Raw genomic sequence first — 24,689 nt, forward strand, 5'->3', positions numbered from 1 at the left:
GTCTGTGCCCCTTGGAGCAGCACAAGATCATCTAGATTGGAGATGGAAAAATCTTATTTGGCTGCTGTTGCTGTAATGTATCCTCCTGCAGGGCTGTCCCCGATAGTATTAAATATCAAAAACAATTGGACTTCTGCCACTTTCCGTGGAAGACTAATCTGCAGCCCCCAATATTTCCAGATATTCAGCCTGAATTTTTCTTTTCCTTAATTTCACCCTCCATTAAAATTATTTAATGCAGTGGCTTGATGCAGTTAACAAATGTGGGCTTTGTATTCCTTAGACCGTATATAAGGAGGAGATTTTCAAAGTCACAAAGGCGAATTAGGAACGCAACTCCCACTGATTTTCAGTTGGCTTCTAACTGCCCCTTAAGCCTTTGAAAACCTCTCCTCTCTCCCCGCTTCCCACCCTCCCAAGAGTAGTCAACACTTGAAGCCACAAATGGCTTTTTCTGCATATAAAGGAGCAATTTCGATAAAAATCACCCCTATGCAAATGATCAGCACAAGGCTAATACACCAGTTAAATCTCATTCAACCCACAGATTAAACTGGAACTAGAATGGTATATGGGTCTTGCTCTGGCCCTCTGCACCGGTGTGAATATCACACTGTAAGTTTAAAATTTGGGGATAATAAACACTTCCATGTAGTTCTATAATGATTACACTCCACAGCATAAAGGAAGCCAAGAGTTTAGTTGTGGGGACTGGCTGTCCCTTATTTTTGCATACAAGAAGAGTGATGGTGCATCCAAATTAAATGCTATTGTTGGGCTTTTCTTTGGCAATGTTGGAGTGGGTTTGAAAGTAGGGCAGGCAGCGGGACCTTGGTCACCACCTTGACTGTGCTGCTATATTAGGAGTTCTCTAATAAAAGAAGATAAGGACAGTGGCGGAAACCTTCCTCCTTTTTAATGAACCCATCCAACACACTCCCCAGGACAGCAATTGCTAAAATCCAGACTGTTTCACTGCAGCTCATAAGTGAAACTCTTGTCAATGGTGAGTATGTACCATCTGCTGAAGGAACAGTAGAGTAAAGAAGTGCACAATGCTGTCTCCAGATGGCTCACTGCTAGAGGGATATTTACTGTGGGTTGGGGGCCAAACTGGACCAGTTTGCAGAGTGAATGAGCCTAGACAATAAATACACATACACACATTTGGAAAACTGCATATTCTAGGTTTCAGAGTAGCAGCCGTGTTAGTCTGTATTCGCAAAAAGAAAAGGAGGACTTGTGGCACCTTAGAGACTAACCAATTTATTAGAGCATAAGCTTTCGTGAGCTACAGCTCACTTCCTCAGATGCATATCGTGGAAACTGCAGCAGGCTTTATATATACACAGAGAATATGAAACAATACCTATTCCCACCCCACTGTCCTGCTGGTAATAGCTTATCTAAAGTGATTTCCAGCACAAATCCAGGTTTTCTCACCCTCCACCCCCCCACACAAATTCACTCTCCTGCTGGTGATAGCCCATCCAAAGTGACAACTCTTTACACAATGTGCATGACAATCAAGCTGGGCTATTTCCTGCATAAATCCAGGTTCTCACATCCCCCCACCCCCATACACACAGAAACTCACTCTCCTGCTGGTAATAGCTCATCCAAACTGACCACTCTTCAAGTTAAAATCCAAGTTAAACCAGAACATCTGGGGGGGGGGGGGGGGGTAGGAAAAAACAAGAGGAAACAGGCTACCTTGCATAATGACTTAGCCACTCCAAGTCTCTATTTAAGCCTAAATTAATAGTATCCAATTTGCAAATGAATTCCAATTCAGCAGTTTCTCGCTGGAGTCTGGATTTGAAGTTTTTTTGTTTTAAGATAGCGACCTTCATGTCTGTGATCGCGTGACCAGAGAGATTGAAGTGTTCTCCGACTGGTTTATGAATGTTACAATTCTTGACATCTGATTTGTGTCCATTTATTCTTTTACGTAGAGACTGTCCAGTTTGACCAATGTACATGGCAGAGGGGCATTGCTGGCACATGATGGCATATATCACATTGGTGGATGTGCAGGTGAACGAGCCTCTGATAGTGTGGCTGATGTTATTAGGCCCTGTGATGGTGTCCCCTGAATAGATATGTGGGCACAGTTGGCAACGGGCTTTGTTGCAAGGATAAGTTCCTGGGTTAGTGGTTCTGTTGTGTGGTATGTGGTTGTTGGTGAGTATTTGCTTCAGGTTGCGGGGCTGTCTGTAGGCAAGGACTGGCCTGTCTCCCAAGATTTGTGAGAGTGTTGGGTCATCCTTTAGGATAGGTTGTAGATCCTTAATAATGCGTTGGAGGGGTTTTAGTTGGGGGCTGAAGGTGACGGCTAGTGGCGTTCTGTTATTTTCTTTGTTAGGCCTGTCCTGTAGTAGGTAACTTCTGGGAACTCTTCTGGCTCTATCAATCTGTTTCTTTACTTCTGCAGGTGGGTATTGTAGTTGTAAGAAAGCTTGACAGAGATCTTGTAGGTGTTTGTCTCTGTCTGAGGGGTTGGAGCAAATGCGGTTGTATCGCAGAGCTTGGCTGTAGACGATGGATCGTGTGGTGTGGTCAGGGTGAAAGCTGGAGGCATGCAGGTAGGAATAGCGGTCAGTAGGTTTCCGGTATAGGGTGGTGTTTATGTGACCATTGTTTATTAGCACTGTAGTGTCCAGGAAGTGGATCTCTTGTGTGGACTGGACCAGGCTGAGGTTGGTGGTGGGATGGAAATTGTTGAAATCATGGTGGATGACTAACCAATTTATTAGAGCATAAGCTTTCGTGAGCTACAGCTCACTTCCTCAGATGCATATCGTGGAAACTGCAGCAGGCTTTATATATACACAGAGAATATGAAACAATACCTATTCCCATATTCTAGGGGGCAATCGGTCAAGTTGCCTCCAGGAGCAGGCTAAAGCTGTAAGTCTTCCAAGTTCTAATCAGACAGTCTTCATTTTAAATAAATGAAAAGATTACATTATAGTCAATGCAGATCACAGTCAAGCAACGTTGTTTTCTTTAGGAATACTAATAAGTGGCTTTAGTATATTTCATGCCTCGTTCAGATCTTTTATTGTCAAGCAGCCTTATTTATCTGTCTCTGTCCCACTTCGTGTGTTTGAACTGCTCTTGTCTTGGCGCCCAACATTTCAGTGATCTAGATAGCAACCATTAGTTTTTGTCAAAGTATCTGTTCATGTTCAGTTTCTGTATAATCACAGGGAATAAAAATGCCACTTAGTGCAAGAGAGACCTAAGCTCATGAGGTGTCTGGAGAGCTTGGCACACGTCTCCTAACATATTACTGCACTGGCAGCATTGCCTAATGATTCATGGGGTGAAAGAATCCAGGTTTGTATATGGCTTGATTCTGGGCACCCTGTTTTGTTATGACTTCACTGTGAACAGCTGTGCATGCATACTCGCAGGAACACAGGGTAGCTGGAAGAGAAGTGCAGTTTAAATAATGGCTTTCCACTGATTTCAGGTGGGATAAACAAAAGAAAGAGGCAGATTCCCTGGCTGTTGGAAAGTTCTTGCTCCAAATAGGGCCAGATTTTCAATAGAGTTCTGATCCTATTTAGGCATTTAAATAAGCAGCCAACCCAGCATGCTGAGCTTTTCTGAAAATCTGGCCAACTGTGTATAGCTCTAAATGCACTCCTCACGTTTCCTTATGGTGCTGACTCAAATATTCGTTATGACTAATACGACAAATGCAGCCCTGTTCGTAAATTGTTGACAGCAAACCCAATAGCTATGAAAGTGTGTGTTTGTTCTTAAGTATCTGCCAAATTGGTTGTGTGAGCGAAGTTTAGCCTTTGGGTTGTTTGGGAACATTTTTCTCCACCCATTCACCAGTAGTGATGGACAATTATTCCCTACCCTCAACTTACATGGTATTGGCTCTGCTCCCTGCTGTTAAACCTACTGTCTCCTTTAAATACACCGAAGACAAATAGTGTGAAATATCAATTGAGAGACCGAAAAATGAGAGTAGGCGGGTACTGCACCTGAAAAGTGATACAGCCATAATACAAGTCAGGACACGCTCTCTGTGGAGGCTTCAGGTGCAGCCTGCTCAGAACCGTAGGACGAAAAAATAAAAATAGGTGTTGAGAGAGATCCTGGTGGTCAGTGCCTGAATAAGAAACCATATGGATAGAGATGGATGTTTGGGAACTGTTAAATGCTTAATTCTCACTGTATATAAGCAAAAGATTCTTGGCACAGATGATTATGTAATTGTTTTATAATGGTAAACATTCACAGCGCCCTAAAGTCTATATGGCATTGAGGAATGCGAGTATTCCTCAATTGCCATGCAATCTGACTGGCCCTCAGCACCAGCTGGTGCCCTGCATGGCCAGATGTGTGAAATTTGGTGACTGCAGGGGTCGCCAGGTGGAAAGCGAAGAGCTTGGCTTAACCTGGGAAGCTAGCCAATATATGTAGAGAAATGCAAAGGCTAGACATCAGAATAATGGGACTAAGTGAGTGAGATGTTCTGGAGAGGTCAAGATGACTTTGTCATAAGCATTACGAGTGGCAAAGAATACAGAGTTATTAGTGCAGGTGGATGGCAAAGTAGGAAAGGAATGGTAATTATAGTAAGTAGGACTGTAGCTGGAAGGATTGAATAAGTGAATCTATCAAACAGTAATGATGATTATGATAAAAGCACATCCAAAAGATGATATTGAAGTGTATGCCGCAAGAACTGCAGATTCTGATGATGATGGCCAACAATTCTGTGAAAACATAGAAAAAGCAATGGAAATGAGTGATGGGGGAAAAAAAGACAGAGTGGTAATTCTTATGGGAGACTGGAACACAAAAGTAGGAAGGGGTAGGATATCTGTGACAGTTGGCACATTTGGTTTTAGTGGAACAAATGACAGAGGAGAAAGATTAATGGAATTTTGTGAGAAAGATGACCTCATTATTTGCAATACTCATCTTGAAGAGAATCTATCACAATCAACCATAGTTATAGAAATGGGGTTAGGAAGGTTAAGGTTATGCCAAGTGCAAATTGTGGATCAGATTATAGATTGGTATTGATGAGACTGAATATCAACCTGAAAAAATGTACGGAAAGCTAAACATTATCTAGGTTGGAACCTTGAAGCTCTGAGGAATCAGGAGATACAAAGTCATTACCAAGAAGAAGTGTTGCATATCATTCATGAAAACAAAGACCCAGTGACTTGAGTACATCTGAAAGATGCTATCAGAGAAGCTGCAGATAAATGTGTGGGAAGAAGTTACTAGCTAAGAAAACCCCCTTGGATACCACATGAAATTATTGCTCTGATGGACAAAAGAAGGAAAGTAAAAGCACAAAGATCAATAATGGAAAGAGAAGAACATTGAAGACTAAATAGAATGATAAAGAAAAAATGCAGATTAGCAAAGTTCGAATGGTTGAATGAGAAATGTAAAGACATTGAACAATTGACTAAAGAGAAGGAACAAGTGAGGTAAGAAACTTTTAATTACAGAAAAAAGGTGATCGATACAACACTTAAGGACAAAAATGTGCAATGTTTGATGGATCCTAAAGACGAGAATGAACGATAGGGAGAATATATCAAGGAACTATATGGTGGTAGGCCTGAAAAATCTCAATTTAGAGATCGGTCAAGTAAACCTGCCAATAATGGATAAAGAAATCAAGGCAGCAGTGACTTCTGAATAGAAAAGTGCTAGATTGTGTTTGAATACTGGCTGAATTGTTAAAAAGCATAGAGGATGAAGGCTTGAAAGCCCTGTTAGAGGTAATGAAGAATATAGAATCATAGAATCATAGAATATCAGGGTTGGAAGGGACCCCAGAAGGTCATCTAGTCCAACCCCCTGCTCAAAGCAGGACCAATTCCCAGTTAAATCATCCCAGCCAGGGCTTTGTCAAGCCTGACCTTAAAAACCTCTAAGGAAGGAGATTCTACCACCTCCCTAGGTAACGCATTCCAGTGTTTCACCACCCTCTTAGTGAAAAAGTTTTTCCTAATATCCAATCTAAACCTCCCCCACTGCAACTTGAGACCATTACTCCTCGTTCTGTCATCTGCTACCATTGAGAACAGTCTAGAGCCATCCTCTTTGGAACCCCCTTTCAGGTAGTTGAAAGCAGCTATCAAATCCCCCCTCATTCTTCTCTTCTGCAGGCTAAACAATCCCAGCTCCCTCAGCCTCTCCTCATAACTCATGTGTTCCAGTCCCCTAATCATTTTTGTTGCCCTTCGCTGGACTCTCTCCAATTTATCCACATCCTTCTTGAAGTGTGGGGCCCAAAACTGGACACAGTACTCCAGATGAGGCCTCACCAATGTCAAATAGAGGGAAACGATCACGTCCCTCGATCTGCTCGCTATGCCCCTACTTATACATCCCAAAATGCCATTGGCCTTCTTGGCAACAAGGGCACACTGCTGACTCATATCCAGCTTCTCGTCCACTGTCACCCCTAGGTCCTTTTCCGCAGAACTGCTGCCTAGCCATTCGGTCCCTAGTCTGTAGCTGTGCATTGGGTTCTTCCGTCCTAAGTGCAGGACCCTGCACTTATCCTTATTGAACCTCATCAGATTCCTTTTGGCCCAATCTTCCAATTGGTCTAGGTCCTTCTGTATCCTATCCCTCCCCTCCAGCGTATCTACCACTCCTCCCAGTTTAGTATCATCCGCAAATTTGCTGAGAGTGCAATCCACACCATCCTCCAGATCATTTATGAAGATATTGAATAAAACCGGCCCCAGGACCGACCCTTGGGGCACTCCACTTGATACCGGCTGCCAACTAGACATGGAGCCATTGATCACTACCCGTTGAGCCCGACAATCTAGCCAGCTTTCTACCCACCTTATAGTGCATTCATCCAGCCCATACTTCCTTAACTTGCTGACAAGAATACTATGGGAGACCGTGTCAAAAGCTTTGCTAAAGTCAAGAAACAATACATCCACTGCTTTCCCTTCATCCACAGAACCAGTAATCTCATCGTAAAAGGCAATTAGATTAGTCAGGCATGACCTTCCCTTGGTGAATCCATGCTGGCTGTTCCTGATCACTTTCCTCTCATGCAAGTGCATCAGGATTGATTCTTTGAGGACCTGCTCCATGATTTTTCCAGGGACTGAGGTGAGGCTGACTGGCCTGTAGTTCCCAGGATTTTCCTTCTTCCCTTTTTTAAAGATTGGCACTACATTAGCCTTTTTCCAGTCATCCGGGACTTCCCCGGTTCGCCACGAGTTTTCAAAGATAATGGCCAGTGGCTCTGCAATCACAGCCGCCAATTCCTTCAGCACTCTCGGATGCAACTCGTCCGGCCCCATGGACTTGTGCACGTCCAGCTTTTCTAAATAGTCCCTAACCGCCTCTATCTCCACAGAGGGCTGGCCATCTCTTCCGCATTTTGTGATGCCCAGCGCAGCAGTCTGGGAGCTGACCTTGTTAGTGAAAACAGAGGCAAAAAAAGCATATGTTTGAGACGGGAGATTTGCGAGAATATTTTACAACCCCACGCTATCCCAATCCCCCAAAAAAGAACACTTCTGCAGTCTTTACAATTCATAATCAGCCTGGTATTGCATGACTCTCCGATATTTTTGCAAGTTGTTCAAGACTGACTACCCGGAAAGACTGATAAGAAAATAAGCGAAAAACAATATAGCTTCAAACAAAGAAAGGGCAAAATAAATACCATTATGAACTTGAAGCTCATATTAGAAAGATCAATTGAAATGAGGAAAACAATATATTTCTGTTCATTGACTTCAAAAAGCATTTGCCAGAATCCACAATTACAAATTGCTTAATATATTAAGATCTGTAGGGACTGGTGGATACAAACTCCAAGTGAAAAAACAATTATTCTGCAATCAGAAGGTGATTATAATGGGAGATGAAAATGAAAATCTAATAGAGATCAAGAGAGAAGTGAGATAAGGTTGTATAATGTCACTTTATTCAACATTTATAGTGAGTGATTAATCGAAGAAACAGAAGACTATATTAAGATGAATGGAAAATAGGGGAATAACATTCACTATGCAGATGACACTGTTGTCAGCTGATTCAGAAGAAGGCCTGATGAAGTTAGTGGAGATTATATATCCTCTCATGTTGAATGTGGACAAGACAAAACTATGGTGGTATGCAAGATTCCAGTGAACCACATAGCTGTACAGCAAGTGAGAAATTATTGCTACTTAAGAAGCATCATGATGGAAGATTGGGTGCTGAAATCAGAACCAGAACAGAGAGCGTGAAAGAGACATTTTGGAAGTATACATTTTTGATTAGAAGGGACACAAAACTGAAGACTAAATTCTGACTCTTAAATTTACATTTGAGCTATGTTAAATTATGACGGTGAAACACGGACATTGAAGCAAAGAAACTACAATCCTTCAAAGTACAGTGTTACAGAAGAATTCTGAAAGTATAATGGAGACACTGTATAATCAGCACAAAAGTATTGACGATAACTGGAACTCAGCAAACACTAATCAGTTCTCGAGGAGCAAGCCTCCCTGTTACACTCCTCTCACCAAAAAAAGCCTTGGTCGCTCCAGGGCAAGTTCTAGCGGAGGGAGTACTATTTTTTTCTCTCCCCCTCCCCAGGGCTGGCCATCTTCCATGCACCTTGAGAAGGAGATGAAGCTACCCACCACGCTGTCCTTGTTTGCCCAGTGCTCATCGTCTGGGTGCCCACCTCCCGGCAGGCATCATCTGGGTTCCCACTTCATGCCCCTTTAGAACCTTTATTTCTTCCATCACCCCTTGCCAGTCTGCTTTTCTGACGGCCTCTCTGGCTCTCCATTCCTCAGGCTGCTGTCCAAGAAAAACGGCTTGCTCGCTCTCTCTCTTCCCCGAGCTCCCTTCCTCTCAGTCACCCGGAACTGAAGCCTGTCCCTCTCATCCTCCAGCATATCAGTTTGCCACTCCACACCCCGCGTACCCAAGGCTGGCTCATCCCTCTCTTGTAGGGCCTGCTGCTTGCTGTCCTTCAGAGCAGCCGTTTGCCTCTGGTACCTTTCCTCTCCAATCAGAGTGGTCTGCTCCCTGCTAAATGGTCTGCACCCAGCACTAAGAGCTGCTGTGTGCATCACCACACTGCTTATTCCTCTCACCTCAGGCACAATGGGATGAGACACCTTGGGGAGCGTAAAAGGAGCAACGCTCCCGCAACAGAAACTAAAGCAGTTTTTTTCAATGTTTGCTTCGGACCTGGCGTTGTCCCCCATTAGGCTATTCTGTTGTAGGGACTCTTCCATAATCACGGCCAGAGGCACTGGCTGCAGCTGTAAGGGGCACATGGCTGGGGCAGGGGGAAACTCTCGGGGGACAGGAATATAAGGAAAGAGGAGCGCTGAATGCAGCGAATGGACGGGGATCTCCAGCAAGGTTAGATTGTCTCTGTGTCCTGCAGGAATTTCAGCAGTTTGTATTTACAATGCATGTTTATAATCTCTCAAATCTTCTTGATGTGGCTTCCTAATTATTCATGAAATACAAATTAGGCCTTCTGGATGCACTTGTCCTACAGACCTTTACTGGCTCAGAGCAGTAGGGGCCCAGCACATGTATGCATTTCACTGTGATGTGTGTGTGTGGGGGGGGGGGTATTTTTTTTTTTTTTTTTAAAGAGCACACTGAAAAAAAATCACATTCCTGGGATAAATTATCACTTATATTCTAAAAGGTGGCCAGAAGCACATTTCTGTTTTAAAGGGCTCAATTTAGCAAAAATGTTATTTGCATGGCTGCTGGCCATGGAAACACAGCTTGCATCTGTAGGTTGAGAGGGACAGAGTGAGCTGAATCAGAAGTGATTATAGATCATTAGCAGTAACTTATGGAGCATTCACCCCTGTGGAGCAGTATATTGGTGCTCATATTGTTTGTAGGTGAGCCCATTGCGGGGAGCTGCAGTTATACACATCTTTCAGCTCTGGCATTCCATCCAAGGGGCAGCATGGCTTCTGTACGTTGAGTGACACTGGCCAGTTACACCAGTGTAGAGCATTACTTCAGAGATGATCTCTACACCAGATAATCGGCAGCCAGGATCCACCGCACTTCCAACGTGCTCTTATTTCATACAGCCCAGGGTCCTGTGCAGCTCTTAGGACCTGAGGGCTGCAGTAGTCCTCTGGATGCGTAGCAGAATAACTCTCCATCCGTTAGAAAATATATCCCCCAACCTGATGGAGTCTTCTGCTTGTCTGAAACAGTCATTTACCTGAATCTGTTGTTCCCCAATTTCATGAAAATACAGAGATTACCAACTCTGGAAAAAATAATGGAAATGCTGTGCACGCACGGGGACCTCCTATGCAAGAGCAAGTGACTTTTAGTCTGGGTGTCAGACTCACGTGGTTGTTGCCACAGCACTCACAAGGCATCACTCTTGCAGAAATATGTTTCGTTCCATAGACACCACCACCCCGGCCCCTCCAGGCAGAGCAGCCGATCACAGTTTGAGAACCCACTGTATTAGAAGAAGAGTCTCTGGCAGCATCAGTTTACTAGGCATGTTTTTCATACCACATGCAAAAAGCCCATCTCTTTGTGGTTATCCTTTTTCATATCTGAGTAGTCACAAGGCAGAGTTCAAAAGTTCGCCTTCCACAAGGGAAGAAGCAGAAAGTAGCAGATTTTTCCTGGCTGGTAGTTGGCCTGCTGGGCAAGCTTTGTTGCAGTTATTCCAGTCTTTAGTAGGTGCCATTAGGCTGGTCTTGCCTTCAGGTTTATCTTGTTAGCAGTTGGTAGTAGGTAATTGCTGGAAGATACGAGTCTGGTTCTACAGTACTTGTCAACAGATGAAATGCTGGGGATGGTCCAACACTCTTTGCAGGAATTCTCTCTGCAAATGCCAACCAGAATGGGAGCTCAAAATTCCCAGACACAATTAGTAGTGGACTATAAATGTTTCTTCATCATGCCACATTATTATTTAATATTTTCCAAGCACACCACAAGCCAGGAGAACCATTGTCCCTCATAACATGATCCTTCCTCTTCAATCTTAGACTTTTGAGCAGTGAAATAGTTATCAGTGTTGGCATTTAAAGTATCATCATTGAGCATCTGAGTTAGCCCCCATTGAGATGAATGGGGCAGTTTGTGACTCAGAGCTGTTTTTTCTGGCTCTCTGTGAACTTGAGCAGGCGTCACTGCATTGGTCCCACTCTGATCACGTTAGTGTGGGTTTCTTTGCAGCCACAAGATGAGAGATTTCTTTAAAAAAGCTGAGATGCTGGAGGACAAATGAGGCCAGTCTGTGAATCCCTGACTAGGCCCTGGCACTTCCCCAAAGCACCTTTTAAAATATAAGTGCTGTATGGGCCTGCTGGGCTTGTTGCCCATGGCTCATGTACTGAACAGAGCTCTCCGGGACGAGTCAGGGGAGCTAGTGCTGTGTCGTGCAATGCTGGCCAATGGTGCAGTCAGTTAGATTCAGCAAGGATCTGAAGAGGGTGCAAATGATTCTTTGCACTAAGGCGCACTGGGGATTTTGGAAGGGAAATGGCCAAGGAGGTGTGTGTGTTGTTGTTTTTGAGTGACCAATAAGCCAAACCCCAGGAACGGAATGTGTTCGGCCACTAACTCAGGCTCTACATGGTCTATTGGGAATGGGGGTGGAGGGACTCGCGTAGCTAGATCCTAGTTCCTGAATTTCCCCATCTGTTGATAACTAAGAGTTTGCCTTTGTGCACCTGGAAAGAGCAGAGAAATTGTTCTGGAGCATCTCCGATATTATTCCCAGCATTGGGTTAGTTAAGGAAACTGTCCTAGCTCTAGCCTGTCCAGTAGGGGCCCTACAGAAGACTTCACTTTTAGTCCAGCCTGAATTACCAATTTACTAATCTCTGATTAATAATTGAAGGCCCTGTCTGATCTCTGGTACGTACAGAATGTAATGAGAGTTACCAGGTGTTGCTTTGCCTGGCAGTGCTTTTGCCTGGCAGACCCACTGCTGCAGACGTGGCCGGCCATCCATCTGATTGTTCAGTAGTCATTTTATTTATAAAAAGAACAGGAGGACTTGTGGCACCTTAGAGACGAACCGGTTTATTGGAGCATAAGCTTTCGAGAGCTACAGCAAAACTTATGCTCAAATAAATTGGTTAGTCTCTAAGGTGCCACAAGTCCTCCTTTTCTTTTTGCGAATACAGACTAACACGGCTGCTACTCTGACACCTTTATTTATAAAGCCGTCTTTTCCCCATCCCCTCTCTGGCCTGTGCCTGAAATGCTTGGCACGGTATGCCACAGCATTAAAACAGAGGAGATTTAAAATTACAATGAACCTTCTAGTGATTTTCCAGCAGATGACCCGAGGGGCTCTGTTCATTGCTGGGCAGGCTGGGCAGAAACCAAGCCGAGCCACTGGCAGGAGAGAGAAAAGGAGTACTTGTGGCTACAGCAAAGCTTATGCTCAAATAAATTGGTTAGTCTCTAAGGTGCCACAAGTACTCCTTTTCTTTTTGCGAATACAGACTAACATGGCTGTTACTCTGAAACCTGGCAGGAGAGAGTCCTCATAAACACAGGCTAAAGAAGGAACCATCAGCAAAAGGAGCCTGGGGGAAGAGCACTCAGCCTTCCTGCAGGCATTCTTCTCCTGTCTGCAGCAGCTCTCCCCCTGCAAGGAGAAAGGCAAGGGGTGCTAAATGGAACCCCTTTAGTGCCCCTACACCCAGCCCCAGGCTCTAGCACACCAAAGAAAGGGGGGCAATAATCTAAACATTTAGGCTGTGATTTCCAGAGGTGCCTGCAGGAGTGAAGTGCCCGAATCCCATTGGAATGTGGTGGATTGGCTCTGGTGAAACCCCTAGCCTGATTGGTTTTTCTGCCCCCATCCTCTAAAGAGGGGCCTGTCCCATTCTAGCTGCTCCTTGGCACATCTTAAAAATCATTATAAAAGAGGCTGCCCCTTTGACCAATAAGCAACTTCTGTTATAACAACCCATCTGTCTTATTTCCCAGTCCCCCATAGCCAGTGAAAGCAAATACGGAGCCAGCAACAAAGGGAACCTCTTGAGGGATCATTTGAAAGTATGCGGGGGAAGGAGACCTGATAACTGGCAGGGAGCGAGTTACACCCCGTGAGACTTACCACAGCAAAGGAGCAATGGGGAGAGTCCCAAAGCAACTGGCATCGGAGCATGTACTTAATTGTCAGCGTCGCCTTTCTTTGAGGCCACGGTTGGATAGGGCTGAGGTGATGAACAGATTCTATCCACGTCCTTTTTGAGCCACCATTTGAGCCTGCTAAGCGGTTGCCTGAATGGTTTTATATACCATGTAATACCACGGTCTCCTTGGGCATCCAAGGCCTCATGCCTACTGGGACTCGTATTAAAGCAGGCGATGTGCTGTCATCCATTCCAGGAACACTCGGGGGTACGGAGCATCAGAAGTGGGGAGTAATTCATTAAGCAGAATTAATGCTTGGGCCGCAAACGGGGGTGCGTTTCAGATAACGAAGGAAGGGAAAAGTCCCTCTGGATTTCTGGGGTGGTTGTGGCTTTTCAGTGACATCACAGAACTGGATTTCGCTCTTCCCTTTCTCTGCAAAGGTCTGTCCAGTTTTACTTGACATCTCTGTTTCTTTTGTCTCCATCCAGGGCAGTGACGCTGACTCAGTGGACAAGAACAAATGCTGCACGCTCTGTAACATGTCCTTCACCTCGGCAGTGGTGGCCGAGTCACATTACCAAGGCAAAATCCATGCCAAAAGGTTAAAACTGTTGCTAGGTGAACAGCCAGCACTAAAGGCCACAGGTAGGTCCAGAGACCATGAATATGAGGAGATATTAGAAAGCAGAACCTGCTGTCCATTCAGCTTTATGACTATTCACTGCACCAAAGCAGGATTGGGGTGCACTGCAGCTCGAATGACTCTGCCGATTGAGAACGTAAAGGGATAGCTAACGAATAAAGATCAGCAGAAGCAGCTATTCATTTTTCTTGCTGTCATAATAACCTTTTAAAAAAACCTGCTGATGCCATTATTGCCTGTCTGGTTCACGTAGATTAGTAGTTTATCAGACACCATTGGCCCTTATATTAGTGTTATCTCTGCTTCCATGTTTCTGCAAATCGTCTGCACGTCGGAAGACAATGTCTCCTCCAGGCATGCATAACCAATGACAAGATTCACTTTCATTATCAGAAATTATTTGTCAACTCAGCTAATATGTTTAACCCCTTATAGTTACTGCACACAGCAGAATATAATCGGCTCTCACTGTAGAGGAAAATCTAGACTTTAAAACATTTTGGATCACTGGCCTCTTGATTTTTGCCTACATGGCATTCATGCCATTCTCTGCAGCGATTCCAATAATGCAGGCTCATTCACTTTTACATTCAGAAAAGACAAATGTTGGAATCAGATCATTTAGCCATCTTGTTGTTTTCCTATCCATAAAATCCTTTCAACTTCTAACAATCTTTGAACCTGAACTTCCACTGCTATTCAATCCGGACAGAGGATACTGGATACTAAACGGGCATTAACATTGGGCTGTAATCTTAGAGATAGGTGCAATGTATTTCACTAAAAGAAAAGGAGTACTAGTGGCACCTTAGAGACTAACCAATTTATTTGAGCATAAGCTTTCGTGAGCTACAGCTCACTTCATCGGATGTATTCAGTGAAGTGAGCTGTAGCTAACGAAAGCTTATGCTCAGATAAATTGGTTAGTCTCTAAGGTGCCACAAGTCCTCCTTTTCTTTTTGCGAATACAGACTAACACGGCTGCTACTCTGAAACCTGTCATGTATTTCACTGTTACTACCAGCAGCAGTTCCTTTAGAAAGGAATTTAAATTTAGCTGTGCATTTTATATCCCTATCTAATGGGTCGGATGTAAATCCTAGGTATAATTAAATAAGATTTTTCTTGCTTTACAGACTGTAGATGGTGAAGTATAAAATAGCACTTGTCTTTTATCCTCTTCCTTGTTGTGCTTAAGAATGGTCACTCCTTTTACCTGGGGGAATAGCAGGGAATCACTTTTAAACTATGGCTTACTCATTGTTTTAACTAAAGAATATCTTCCTGAAGGGAGTCATTACAGGTCATCATCAATTAAATTACAGAAATATAATAGATACAGTGGGCATTTGGTGACCAACTGGTGCAGCTTTCTGTCAGAAGACACTATGGGTAAAAATTTCAAAAGCACCTAAGTGGCTCCAGAGACTAAGTCCAATTCCTTTTCAATAGGACTTAGGCTCCTAAGTAACTTAAGTGCTTTTGAAAATTTTGCCGAGTAGTTTGGGACCCGAATATGGGAACTCAGACTGGGCATGGAAGTTATTTGCAACCTTATTATGTTTCTGCCCAAGCTTTGGGTGCCACGACTTCTAACCCCTTACCAATGCTAAGAGAACTGATATGAGATGGCATAATGACTCGATTTAAAGTTGCTTTCTTGCTTGGAAGGCCAGTATCAGGCCTTTGTCCTCAGGACATGCATCGCAGTTTGACTCAAATTATGGGTAACGCTAAGAAAGGCACCAGTGGAAAGAATACCTTTGTTTATATTTTAGACTGTGAGAATTTCTTTTTAAAGATCAAATGCCTTCATAGGGAAAATATTTGAACTTTCCAAGCTTCCACAGGTTTGTTCTCCAGGATGTAAGCCTGAAGGGCTGGATACAAAGCCCATTGAGCTCAATGAGCTTTGGCTCAAGCCTCAAATAAATGAGTGAATATCTGTTCTCTGAGCCATGTGAGTGCTTCACATGTAGGTCAACTGTTCAAATCCATAAGCTGTTTTCTGGCCAATGTGAAATTAGTTGTTGTTGTTCATTATTTGTATTACAGTAGCACCTAGGAGTCCTTGTCATGGACCAGGTCCCCGTTGCGCTAGGCGCTCTACAAACACAGAACAAAAAGATTCTTGCCCCAAAGAACTTCCAACTGATGCATAAGACAAGAAACAACAGCTGGAGACCAATGAGGAGAAGGAAACAACGTGACAATATTGGTCAGCATGATAGACTATGGTCTCAGCTCACCAACTGCCTAATCATGATGTCTTTTCAGTTCCTAATGAACATATGTTCGTATTTAAAAACCTGAAACCCCCACACCATAAATTAACTAGTCAAGGACTGAATGGACATGGAGACTGATGTTACTTCTCCAGACTGACAGTACCTTACCAGAATGGGGTCAGAGGTTGTGTAGTGGAAACTTGCAGTGGTATTGTCCATGCTGCACCTCTCCTATGTAAAGAGAAAACATTACCCACAACACTGTCTCAAGCGGCACTGTAAAGAGCCCTGATTTCACTTTGTGTTTTCATTTAATTTTGTTAATCTGAATCAAGTGAGCTGAGTCTGGACTACACCCGCACCCCTTGCTGCATATCTCTCTGTGTAACGAGCTCTTCAGTTGTAGTAATCACTAGGAAAGAATAACTCAAGTATTCATTAAGTCTTCTTGATACTTGATCTGATGAATCTAAGCAATAGGAATATATTAATCAGCAGTGGCCATCCTTCTCCAGGAGTTCTCAAGCACTCCCCTTTAAAAACAGCTTTTATGTGGGCTCCCTGCAGAACCAGTTTCTTTTGAGATTTCTCTGCTGGAATGGAGATCAGCTCCTTTGTGCTCCATGTAACAGAGGCTCTCTCTCGTACTCCAGACTGCTGCTTCAAAGATTCTGCTTTCAAGAGTCCTAGGAGACACGTATAGACAGCTGTGAGTGTGGCAGTTGTGTGAAGTAGCATCTCAAGGCCTATTTGCCAAGCATTACTCACATTGCATTAACAAATGTGATTTCAGTGCAGGCTTACAGAAAAATCTGCTGGTAACTGTGTGCTCTGTGGAGTGGGTGGCACCAAGTTCTAGGGCACAAATACATAACTGAGACTTGGCCTTGGAGTTTTCCTATAACAGCTCCAGGAAGAGCTCCCCCAGAGACTTTTCTCTATTTTTATGGAAGATTTAGGTGGTTCCAGGAAGACTTAACCTACGCGCATCTCAACCTTCCTATTGAAACTGCTACCTCTGACTCTGATGGTGGAATTACTGGCTCCAGACACCTATTTTCTGCTCCTTTCTCTAGACAGTAGGTCCCTTTTATTCAGTGATACTTAGGAGTGTCTCTCAGCCTTGGAGGATGCTCCAGGATCCAGTGGCTTTTTCCATATATTCTATCTTGGGATGAATCTTAGTTGAAATGTTTTGTGAGAGAAAGAAAATAGAAAGCAAAAGAGCATTTAATAGTAGGATTATTTTAATCCACTCAGAAGTAAATCATTGGCTTGTAACAACTCAAGCAGTGATCGTTCTTTAAACAAAAAAGCTCAGGTTGCAGATTGAATCAGAGCATATGTCCATTAGACCAGTGGTTTTCAGCCAGGGGTCTACGCAGGGGGCATGCAGAGGTCTTCCAGGGGTACTCAACTCATCTAGATGAGTGTTTCTCAGCCTGGGGGTTGCAGCCCCGAGGTGGATCACGGGCCAGGTTTAGGGGGAATTGCAAGTGCAGGGTTGTCATTGGGGGTGGCAAGCAGGGCAATTGCCTGGGGCCCCATGCCACAGGAGGCCCCACAAAGTTACATGGGGCTTGGGCTTCAGAAAAGGCTCACAAGTGAAAAACAGGCTGAAGTATCACACTGAAATGTAAGTACGATATTTATATTCAAATTGATGTATTTTATAATTATATGGTAAAAATGAGAAAGAAAGAAAGTTTTCAGTAATAGCGAGCTCTGACACTTTCATATTTTAAGTGAGATGGAACTTGAAATCAGACTCCTGAAAGGGGTACAGTAGCCTGGAAGGGTTGAGAGCCACAGCACTAGACTCTCCACCAAAGAGGGAAGATGAGAACGATTGAATGAAACCCAAGTCCCCCACCCCCACAACTGCACATATCTGCACAGCCCAGTCACTGATTCCTGGGGGGAAACATCAAATAGAAACCCTTTCAAAGTATAATGTTATTAAGAAGAGATATAATAGGTACAATTTTAGAGGTGTTGAGCACCTGCAGGCCCCATTGACTTCAGCTGGCGTTGTAGGGACTCAGCCACCCTGACCCCAGATTGGTGAGCACAGCCATTGCTCTTGCAAGTCTAAAACACCAAGTATTCTCCTTTGGGCACCCGTCTAACTATTAACCAGGCCCAAAACTGCTTAGCCTTAAAAATTCATCAACATTAGCACTCTTCAGACCAGTAAGCGTACTTGTTTATATGCATCAGTTGCTTCTCCTTCGCTTTCATCCCACTGTGACTAGACTTTTCATCCTGGGATGAATATAAACATGGAAAATCAAAGTGTGCTGAACAGAACTCTCTCAAGTTTAAAAATTGCAAGTTCTTTACAGGCATATAAATGGAGGGGTTAAAAGAGACTGTCTTATTAAACTTCTTCCCTCCAGCCATGAGATTGATGAAATCTTTTGGTCTGCAAAGTTAGGAACTACAGGGATGGCAATGCACAGTGCAGCATGTACACATGAAAACATTTGCAGTCACCTGGAGCACACCATAATAATATCTGCTGCTATATGGGCCATCTCTACTAAATGTACTATAGGAACAAAATACCAAGGGAGGTGGTGGATTCTCCAACCCTTGGTATCTTCACATCACGACTGGATGCCTGCCTGGTAGATATGCTGTACTCAAACAAAGGTTAATGGGTTCGGTACTGGAGTACCTGTATATAATTCTTTGGTCTGTGTTATACAGGAGGTCAGATTAGATGATCACAATGCCTTAAAATCTATGAATCTATTCATAATGTTCTAATTCTTTGTTTTAACATGTAGATGTATTGTGTGCACTTGTCCATGTTGGAGTCTGGTGTACTGCAAGACTGAACTTTTAGCATGAAAGTCTTTTTTTAATTTATAGGACAAAAAAATAAAAATACAAAATCTCCACAAATAGGTAAACTGTTCATAGTCCCCTCATTAAGAAATGCTCCAAAAATTATGAAACTTCCCCAAAATTTTTCATTTGGGCTAAGATTAAGCAATCTTACTTTTTGTCCTACTGATAGGACCATTGTATGTAAATATCTATAATGAGAATTTAATTAGCATTGTTGATATGCTTGAGAGATGAAAGAATTTATAAACTACATCTGGCTATACATAAGTCACTTCAGATGTGGAGCCACCTCTGGATTGAAGGTAGCAGCTGTTTAAATCATTCAGTAACAACAACAAAGTTTAGAGGCAAAAATGAACACTAATGTGTGCAGCCGAAACGTCGGGGAAATTTACAGAGAGATGATTCTAGAGCTGGTTGAAAAACAACGGCAATTTATAAAAAAAAAAAATAGAATTGAAAGTGTGTACCATTTCACCAAAATCTGATTTTTTTTCTACCAGCTCTGCTACCAAAGTTCTGTTCCTCATCACCTGTTGTGAACATTGGCTGGAACACCAAAGTAATATCCCTGCTCTTTCAAAAATTATCTTGGGAGCTTTAATGATCAGAAGCTCTGTTTGACTTCTTTTCTGAAAGAGAGGTCCTCCGGACCTGGCCTTTTGGGTCTGCACTGACTCCGAGGGCAAAGTGCACCTACTGTATTCTAACACCCACTTCTGGTCTTTGTTTTTGCCCTCCCTCCCTCCCCTCCCCTCCCCTCCTGGACTCCTCCCATCCAAGTACTTGCCCGTCTTGACCCTATGAATCTGACTTACGTATGAGTGTGAGTACTTTTCCTTGTGAACGAGGTAGTGTTAGGGCCCAGCTTGTTTTCTTCGCTGCTGTTTAATACAGCTGAGAGAGGTTTAGTCCTTTTGCATGGATTTTCATGCTAGATCCAGACTTGTTTGAGCTCTCTATTGAATTAGTAAGGATCTTCTGGATCAGTGTGAAGTTACATAAATTCTCAATTTTGACTAATGTATGCCCTATATAGTTCAAGCAGTGAGCACACTTACATGTATAATATTCTTTGCCATAGCAGCTTTATCAGCAAAGAAGGATTATCCTGGTACTCCTATCTGGTAATCTAGATGCTTTTCTTGATAGCTTTAAATAACAATTACTCATTACACAGCAATCTTCCTGTCTGACCATGGGAATAATGCAGATACATTTCAATGTATTCTGCGTCTCTGCACAAACTCATATTGTATCCTGGATTTGAGAGCTAACTGCTACTTGATATTCTGGTTTTCCTGTGTACTCAGTATCACAGAAAATTTGGGTCAGTTTTCAATGTATTTCAGAAATATTATATTTCTGAATTTTATCATCTCAGAGTTAACAAAATGCTGATCTTATATCATTTCCCAGTTGGAGCAGTTAGAAGATTGAGGAGTGATTTGACAATAAGCTTTTTTATTACTGGAAAAAGTGATGTCTTATCACTGTGGTGAAATATTTCTGATCCTTTCCTATTCCTGATCCTTTCCCATTTTTGCTGTGTTATGCTGGTGCCCTCAGAGGCTTCATGTCACCAACACTACTGATTAATTTCTCTAGTCATTTCTGGCATCTTCTGTCAACTTGCATTCAGTCATCAGTGCAAATTATAAAACAGAGAATTGTGGGTAAAATAATAGCTGCTGCCCTCATTTATTCCAGTGCTGGGACCTGCTATTTCAGGAAGGTGGAAAATGGCACACCGGCACCAGCAGAGTAGGATAGTGGGTGATGAATCATAGTTTGAGGAAGTGCCATGTCTCCGGAGCAGTGGCTCCGCAGGTGATGGTTGGTGTGCAGTAGAGGACCTAGCGTCACCATTCTGGGTAAGAAATGATACTATGCAGCAAAACGTCAAAGGCACGCATATTTTTAGAGATGCCGTGATCTGCACTCCGCTCCCATCAGGAACCACCGTGAACAGAATTTCCTTGGCATTTCACTCCATTGGTGCCTGATTCAGGTTTTCAGTCTCAGATCTGTTAAAAGTGATGGAATAAAATAACTCTCAGAATTTGGTTGTGACTATAAAGTCAGGCCAAGCCTACGCTACAGACCTATAGCGGTATAACTACGTTGGTCAGGGATGTGAAAAATCCACACCCCTGGGCAACGTAGTTATAACCGACCTACCCCCCCTCTCCCCCTCCCCGCTTAGATAGCACCATGTTGATGGGAGAGCTTCTCCCGTTGACATAGTGACCGCCTCTCCAGGAGGTGGATTGACTACGCTAAGGGGATCCGATGAAGTGAGCTGTAGCTCACGAAAGCTCATGCTCAAATAAATTGGTTAGTCTCTAAGGTGCCACAAGTACTCCTTTTCTTTTTGCGAATACAGACTAACACGGCTGTTACTCTGAAACCTGCTAAGGGGAGAAGCTCTTCCATCGGCATGGTACGGCAGCACCGGAGCGATTAGTGAAGACAGGCTCTCAGTGTCAACCTTATCTGTGGAATTTCTTCTTTTCTGAGGGAAACTGTATTTCCATAATTCCCTTTTGTAATGGGGCAGCTGAGTGCTTACTTTCTTAGTATTGTTATCCTGAGTTCCTCTTGGATAGGGTGAGGAGTTCAGTGCCTTTGCAGGTAGTCCTGTGATTAGAAAGTGTTGTACACAAGAAATAAGTGAAACAGTTGTCCATCACCAGTGTGCTGAAGTGTTTAACTGTAAATGTTGCCTCACGCCCCTCCAATACCAAAAAACAATGCAAGACAGACTGTTATAAGCTACATAACACGTTGCACCGGTAGAACCAAAGTCAAAGGAAGGAAGTTTTTGCTAGGGTTAATTATTTTCATGTTGCTACTGTGGGAATGACATTTTGTCCTGTTTCTGGCTAGAAGGCACTGTACGTTAAAAAGATAAATTCCCATTTGGAGTGAAGTCAGCTGTCATTTATTTCTGTTCAGGAAGATCCTGAGTTCCAGTAGATAGGGGATGTGTTTCATTAATTAGTGGTTAAATATGGCAATAGTTCAGGCCTAGCTGTAGTTGTAAACTAGGTCTAAGTGACGCAACAATACAAAAATAGATTTTGCATTACAAATGCATCACTAAGAGGAGGACTAATGCTTCACCACTATGTACCTGGTGAAATCATGAACACCTATGCAAAGTGAGCACAGACTAGGGTAAAACACTACCACTAGTGAGCGAGAGGAGTTCTGGTTTGGTAGCTCAGTATGCTCCCTTCACATAGAAACAAAGCGCTATTTAAAAATGCAGCTCAGAGGGAAATCCCTTGGGCTTCACAACTTTTCCTTCCACATCTGATGCAGCCAACGGCTCTTGGAATGAGTAGAACATTCCACACTAAACTCTTAATACCATGGAGATTATGGGCTTTGGTAGCACAGAATACGTGGTGGCTTGAGGGAGCGTGATTGCTGCTTTATCCCTAACTACTAAGATCACTTCATGGACAAGAAAAAGGCCTAAATTCGAGTCCCACTAATGCCCACTCCCCATTAATTATGTTTTGACTGGCATGCGCTGCAAATCAGTGAAGGAAGAGTTTGTGAGACAGGCTCTGACATGCAATCTGGAGTTCTCTCCCATTTAGCTAACACAGCAGCAAAGGGAATAGTATGCTCCAGTCATAATTCTTTAGTGTGGAGCAGACATAAATCCTGAGGACACCACCAGCTATGTGAACTTATGCCACCCCAGTCCCCTCAAGGCAGCAGCTAACATATAAACAAGGACAAACCTGGCCAAAGGAGCCGACATATTTAACTTTATAGCTGGGGCCTAGGCAAGGAGCATGTCCAATATACCTCATAACTCGAACTCCTGGATCTCGACATGTAATAACTCTTTATTATAAAGTGCCAGATGCCCAAATGCTTCTACAGTTATTGCGGATAATCCCAGCGGTCAAAAATAAAGATAAGAATAGAAAGATTTCATCTTATAAGTCTATAGAGGATAATTTTATGGGTGAAGGTTTTAGACTTGCACTCCCCTTTAAAAAAAAAAAAAAAAAGTCAGTCACTAACAACTCTCCCGATACAGTTTGTGTATGGGGCTAGAGTGGGGAAAGCATGAAACACCTCTCCAAGATTTGGCTGAATTGGAATAATCACCCAGACACCGCAATTTACAGCCACACAGCTTGGAATCTTTGAGACGTGCACACACCACCTTCTGCACTGGAGAGCATCGAACATCAAAATAGTGTAAAACTGAATGGGCTTCTGCTTTTGGGTTAGCCTTGTGTGTCATTTAGTCCATTCTCCTTGATTGGGACATACTACGAATAATCAGGGTTTTAGTGGAACATATAGTGTGTGAGTACAGTAAGTAGACAGAGCAATTTGTACAGGGAGTACTTTTTACCTGAACTTTGCACAATGCAGTAAGGAGGAGTTCCAGTGAATGGAGAGCAGAAGGTTTTCCAAACTGCACCTGCTTCCCTGCAGGCAGGGCCAGCGTGTACTTAGCACTTAATTAAGGCTATACATGGAAGTAATTCTTCTGCTGTACTCCGTGCTGATAAGGCCTCAGTTGGAGTATTGTGTCCAGCTCTGGGTGCCACATTTCAGGAAAGATGTGGACAAATTGGAAAAAGTCCAGAGAAGAGCAACAAAAATGATTAAAGGCCTAGAAAACATGTCCTATGAGGGAAGATTGAAAAAGTTGGGTTTCTTTAGTCTGGAGAAGAGAAGACTGAGAGTACATAAAAGGTTGTTACAAGGAGGAGAGAGAAGAATTGTTCTTAACCTCTGAGGACAGGACAAAAAGCAATGGGCTTAAATTGCAGCAAGGGCGGTTTAGGTTGGACATGAGGAAAAACTTCCTGTCAGAGTGGTTAAGCACTGGAATAAATTGCCCAGGGAGGTGGTGGAATCTCCATCATCGGGGATTTTTAAGAGCAGGTTGGACAAACACCTGTCAGGGATGTTCTATATAATACTTAGTCCTGCCTTGAGTGCGGGGGACTGGACTAGATGATCTCTCGAGGTCCCTTCCAGTTCTATGATTCTGTGTTCAAGGCATTGGACAGTAGTTGACACTGATTATTAAGAGTAGGGGAGGATTGTGAGCTGGTAAACTATTAGTATGGGCAATAATACACAAGGAAAGCTACACTTCATTTAATTAAAATTCCAAACAAAAATACTGCATTAAAAGAATCTTAAGCGTATTAGGCAACCCATTTCCTGATTTTTGATTGCTTCACTTCGCGGCCTTAACTCTGCCCTCTTGTGTGTATGCATTACAATGCAGTCTTGAATTACATGATCACATACTGTTTTCCTGCCATTTATCTGGATTGTGTTCAGTGCCTATACAGGTTTATTTGTCCTTTTGGAATGCAAGGCACTGAATTTTTAGACAGATTGCTTTTATTTGTTGAGCAACAAGTGATTTTATGAGGAAAATGCCATCTGGCCTCTCCTGAGCGCTGCCTCCTGCTTGTGAGTTTTTTTGGAGAAGTAATTTTGTCCTTTACTTGCATAATAAAAACTGTGTGAGGCTCAAAAGAGAGAGCAGAGCTCGATACTATATTTCTGTGGGAGAAAGCACCAAAGTGTCTAGGACCTGAGCTGGAAACATCTCAGCACTGTATATACGGAGTTAGCAAGAAATGTACAGAACAGTACAGTGTGTGTAGTGTGGCATGCCTCCAGCAAGGCTTAGGGGGGCATATTGTGCCCAGTCCATGCAAAGCATATGAGGGTGGGTGGGTTGGGAAAGGTCATACCCTCAGCTAATTTAGATGCAAATGAAGGTGGGCATAAATATTGGATATTAAACAACTAACTACATG

The 24,689-nt window shown here is 43.2% G+C and overlaps 1 protein-coding gene across 4 annotated transcripts in view; it reads left to right on the forward strand.

Moving 5' to 3' along the window:
- The window catches only part of ZMAT4 (zinc finger matrin-type 4), a 198,704-nt gene that overhangs the window by 123,241 nt on the left and 50,774 nt on the right, over nucleotides 1–24,689 (forward strand). For all 4 annotated transcript variants that reach the window (XM_084615387.1, XM_084615389.1, XM_084615386.1 and 1 more), the window contains exon 4: nucleotides 13,629–13,785. In XM_084615387.1, the coding sequence (XP_084471513.1) occupies nucleotides 13,629–13,785 (157 nt within the window). The remainder of the gene's footprint in view (nucleotides 1–13,628; nucleotides 13,786–24,689) is intronic.

The sequence above is a fragment of the Lepidochelys olivacea genome (assembly GCF_965140295.1).
Source record: "Lepidochelys olivacea isolate rLepOli2 genome assembly, chromosome: 26".
Taxonomy (NCBI): domain Eukaryota; kingdom Metazoa; phylum Chordata; order Testudines; family Cheloniidae; genus Lepidochelys; species Lepidochelys olivacea.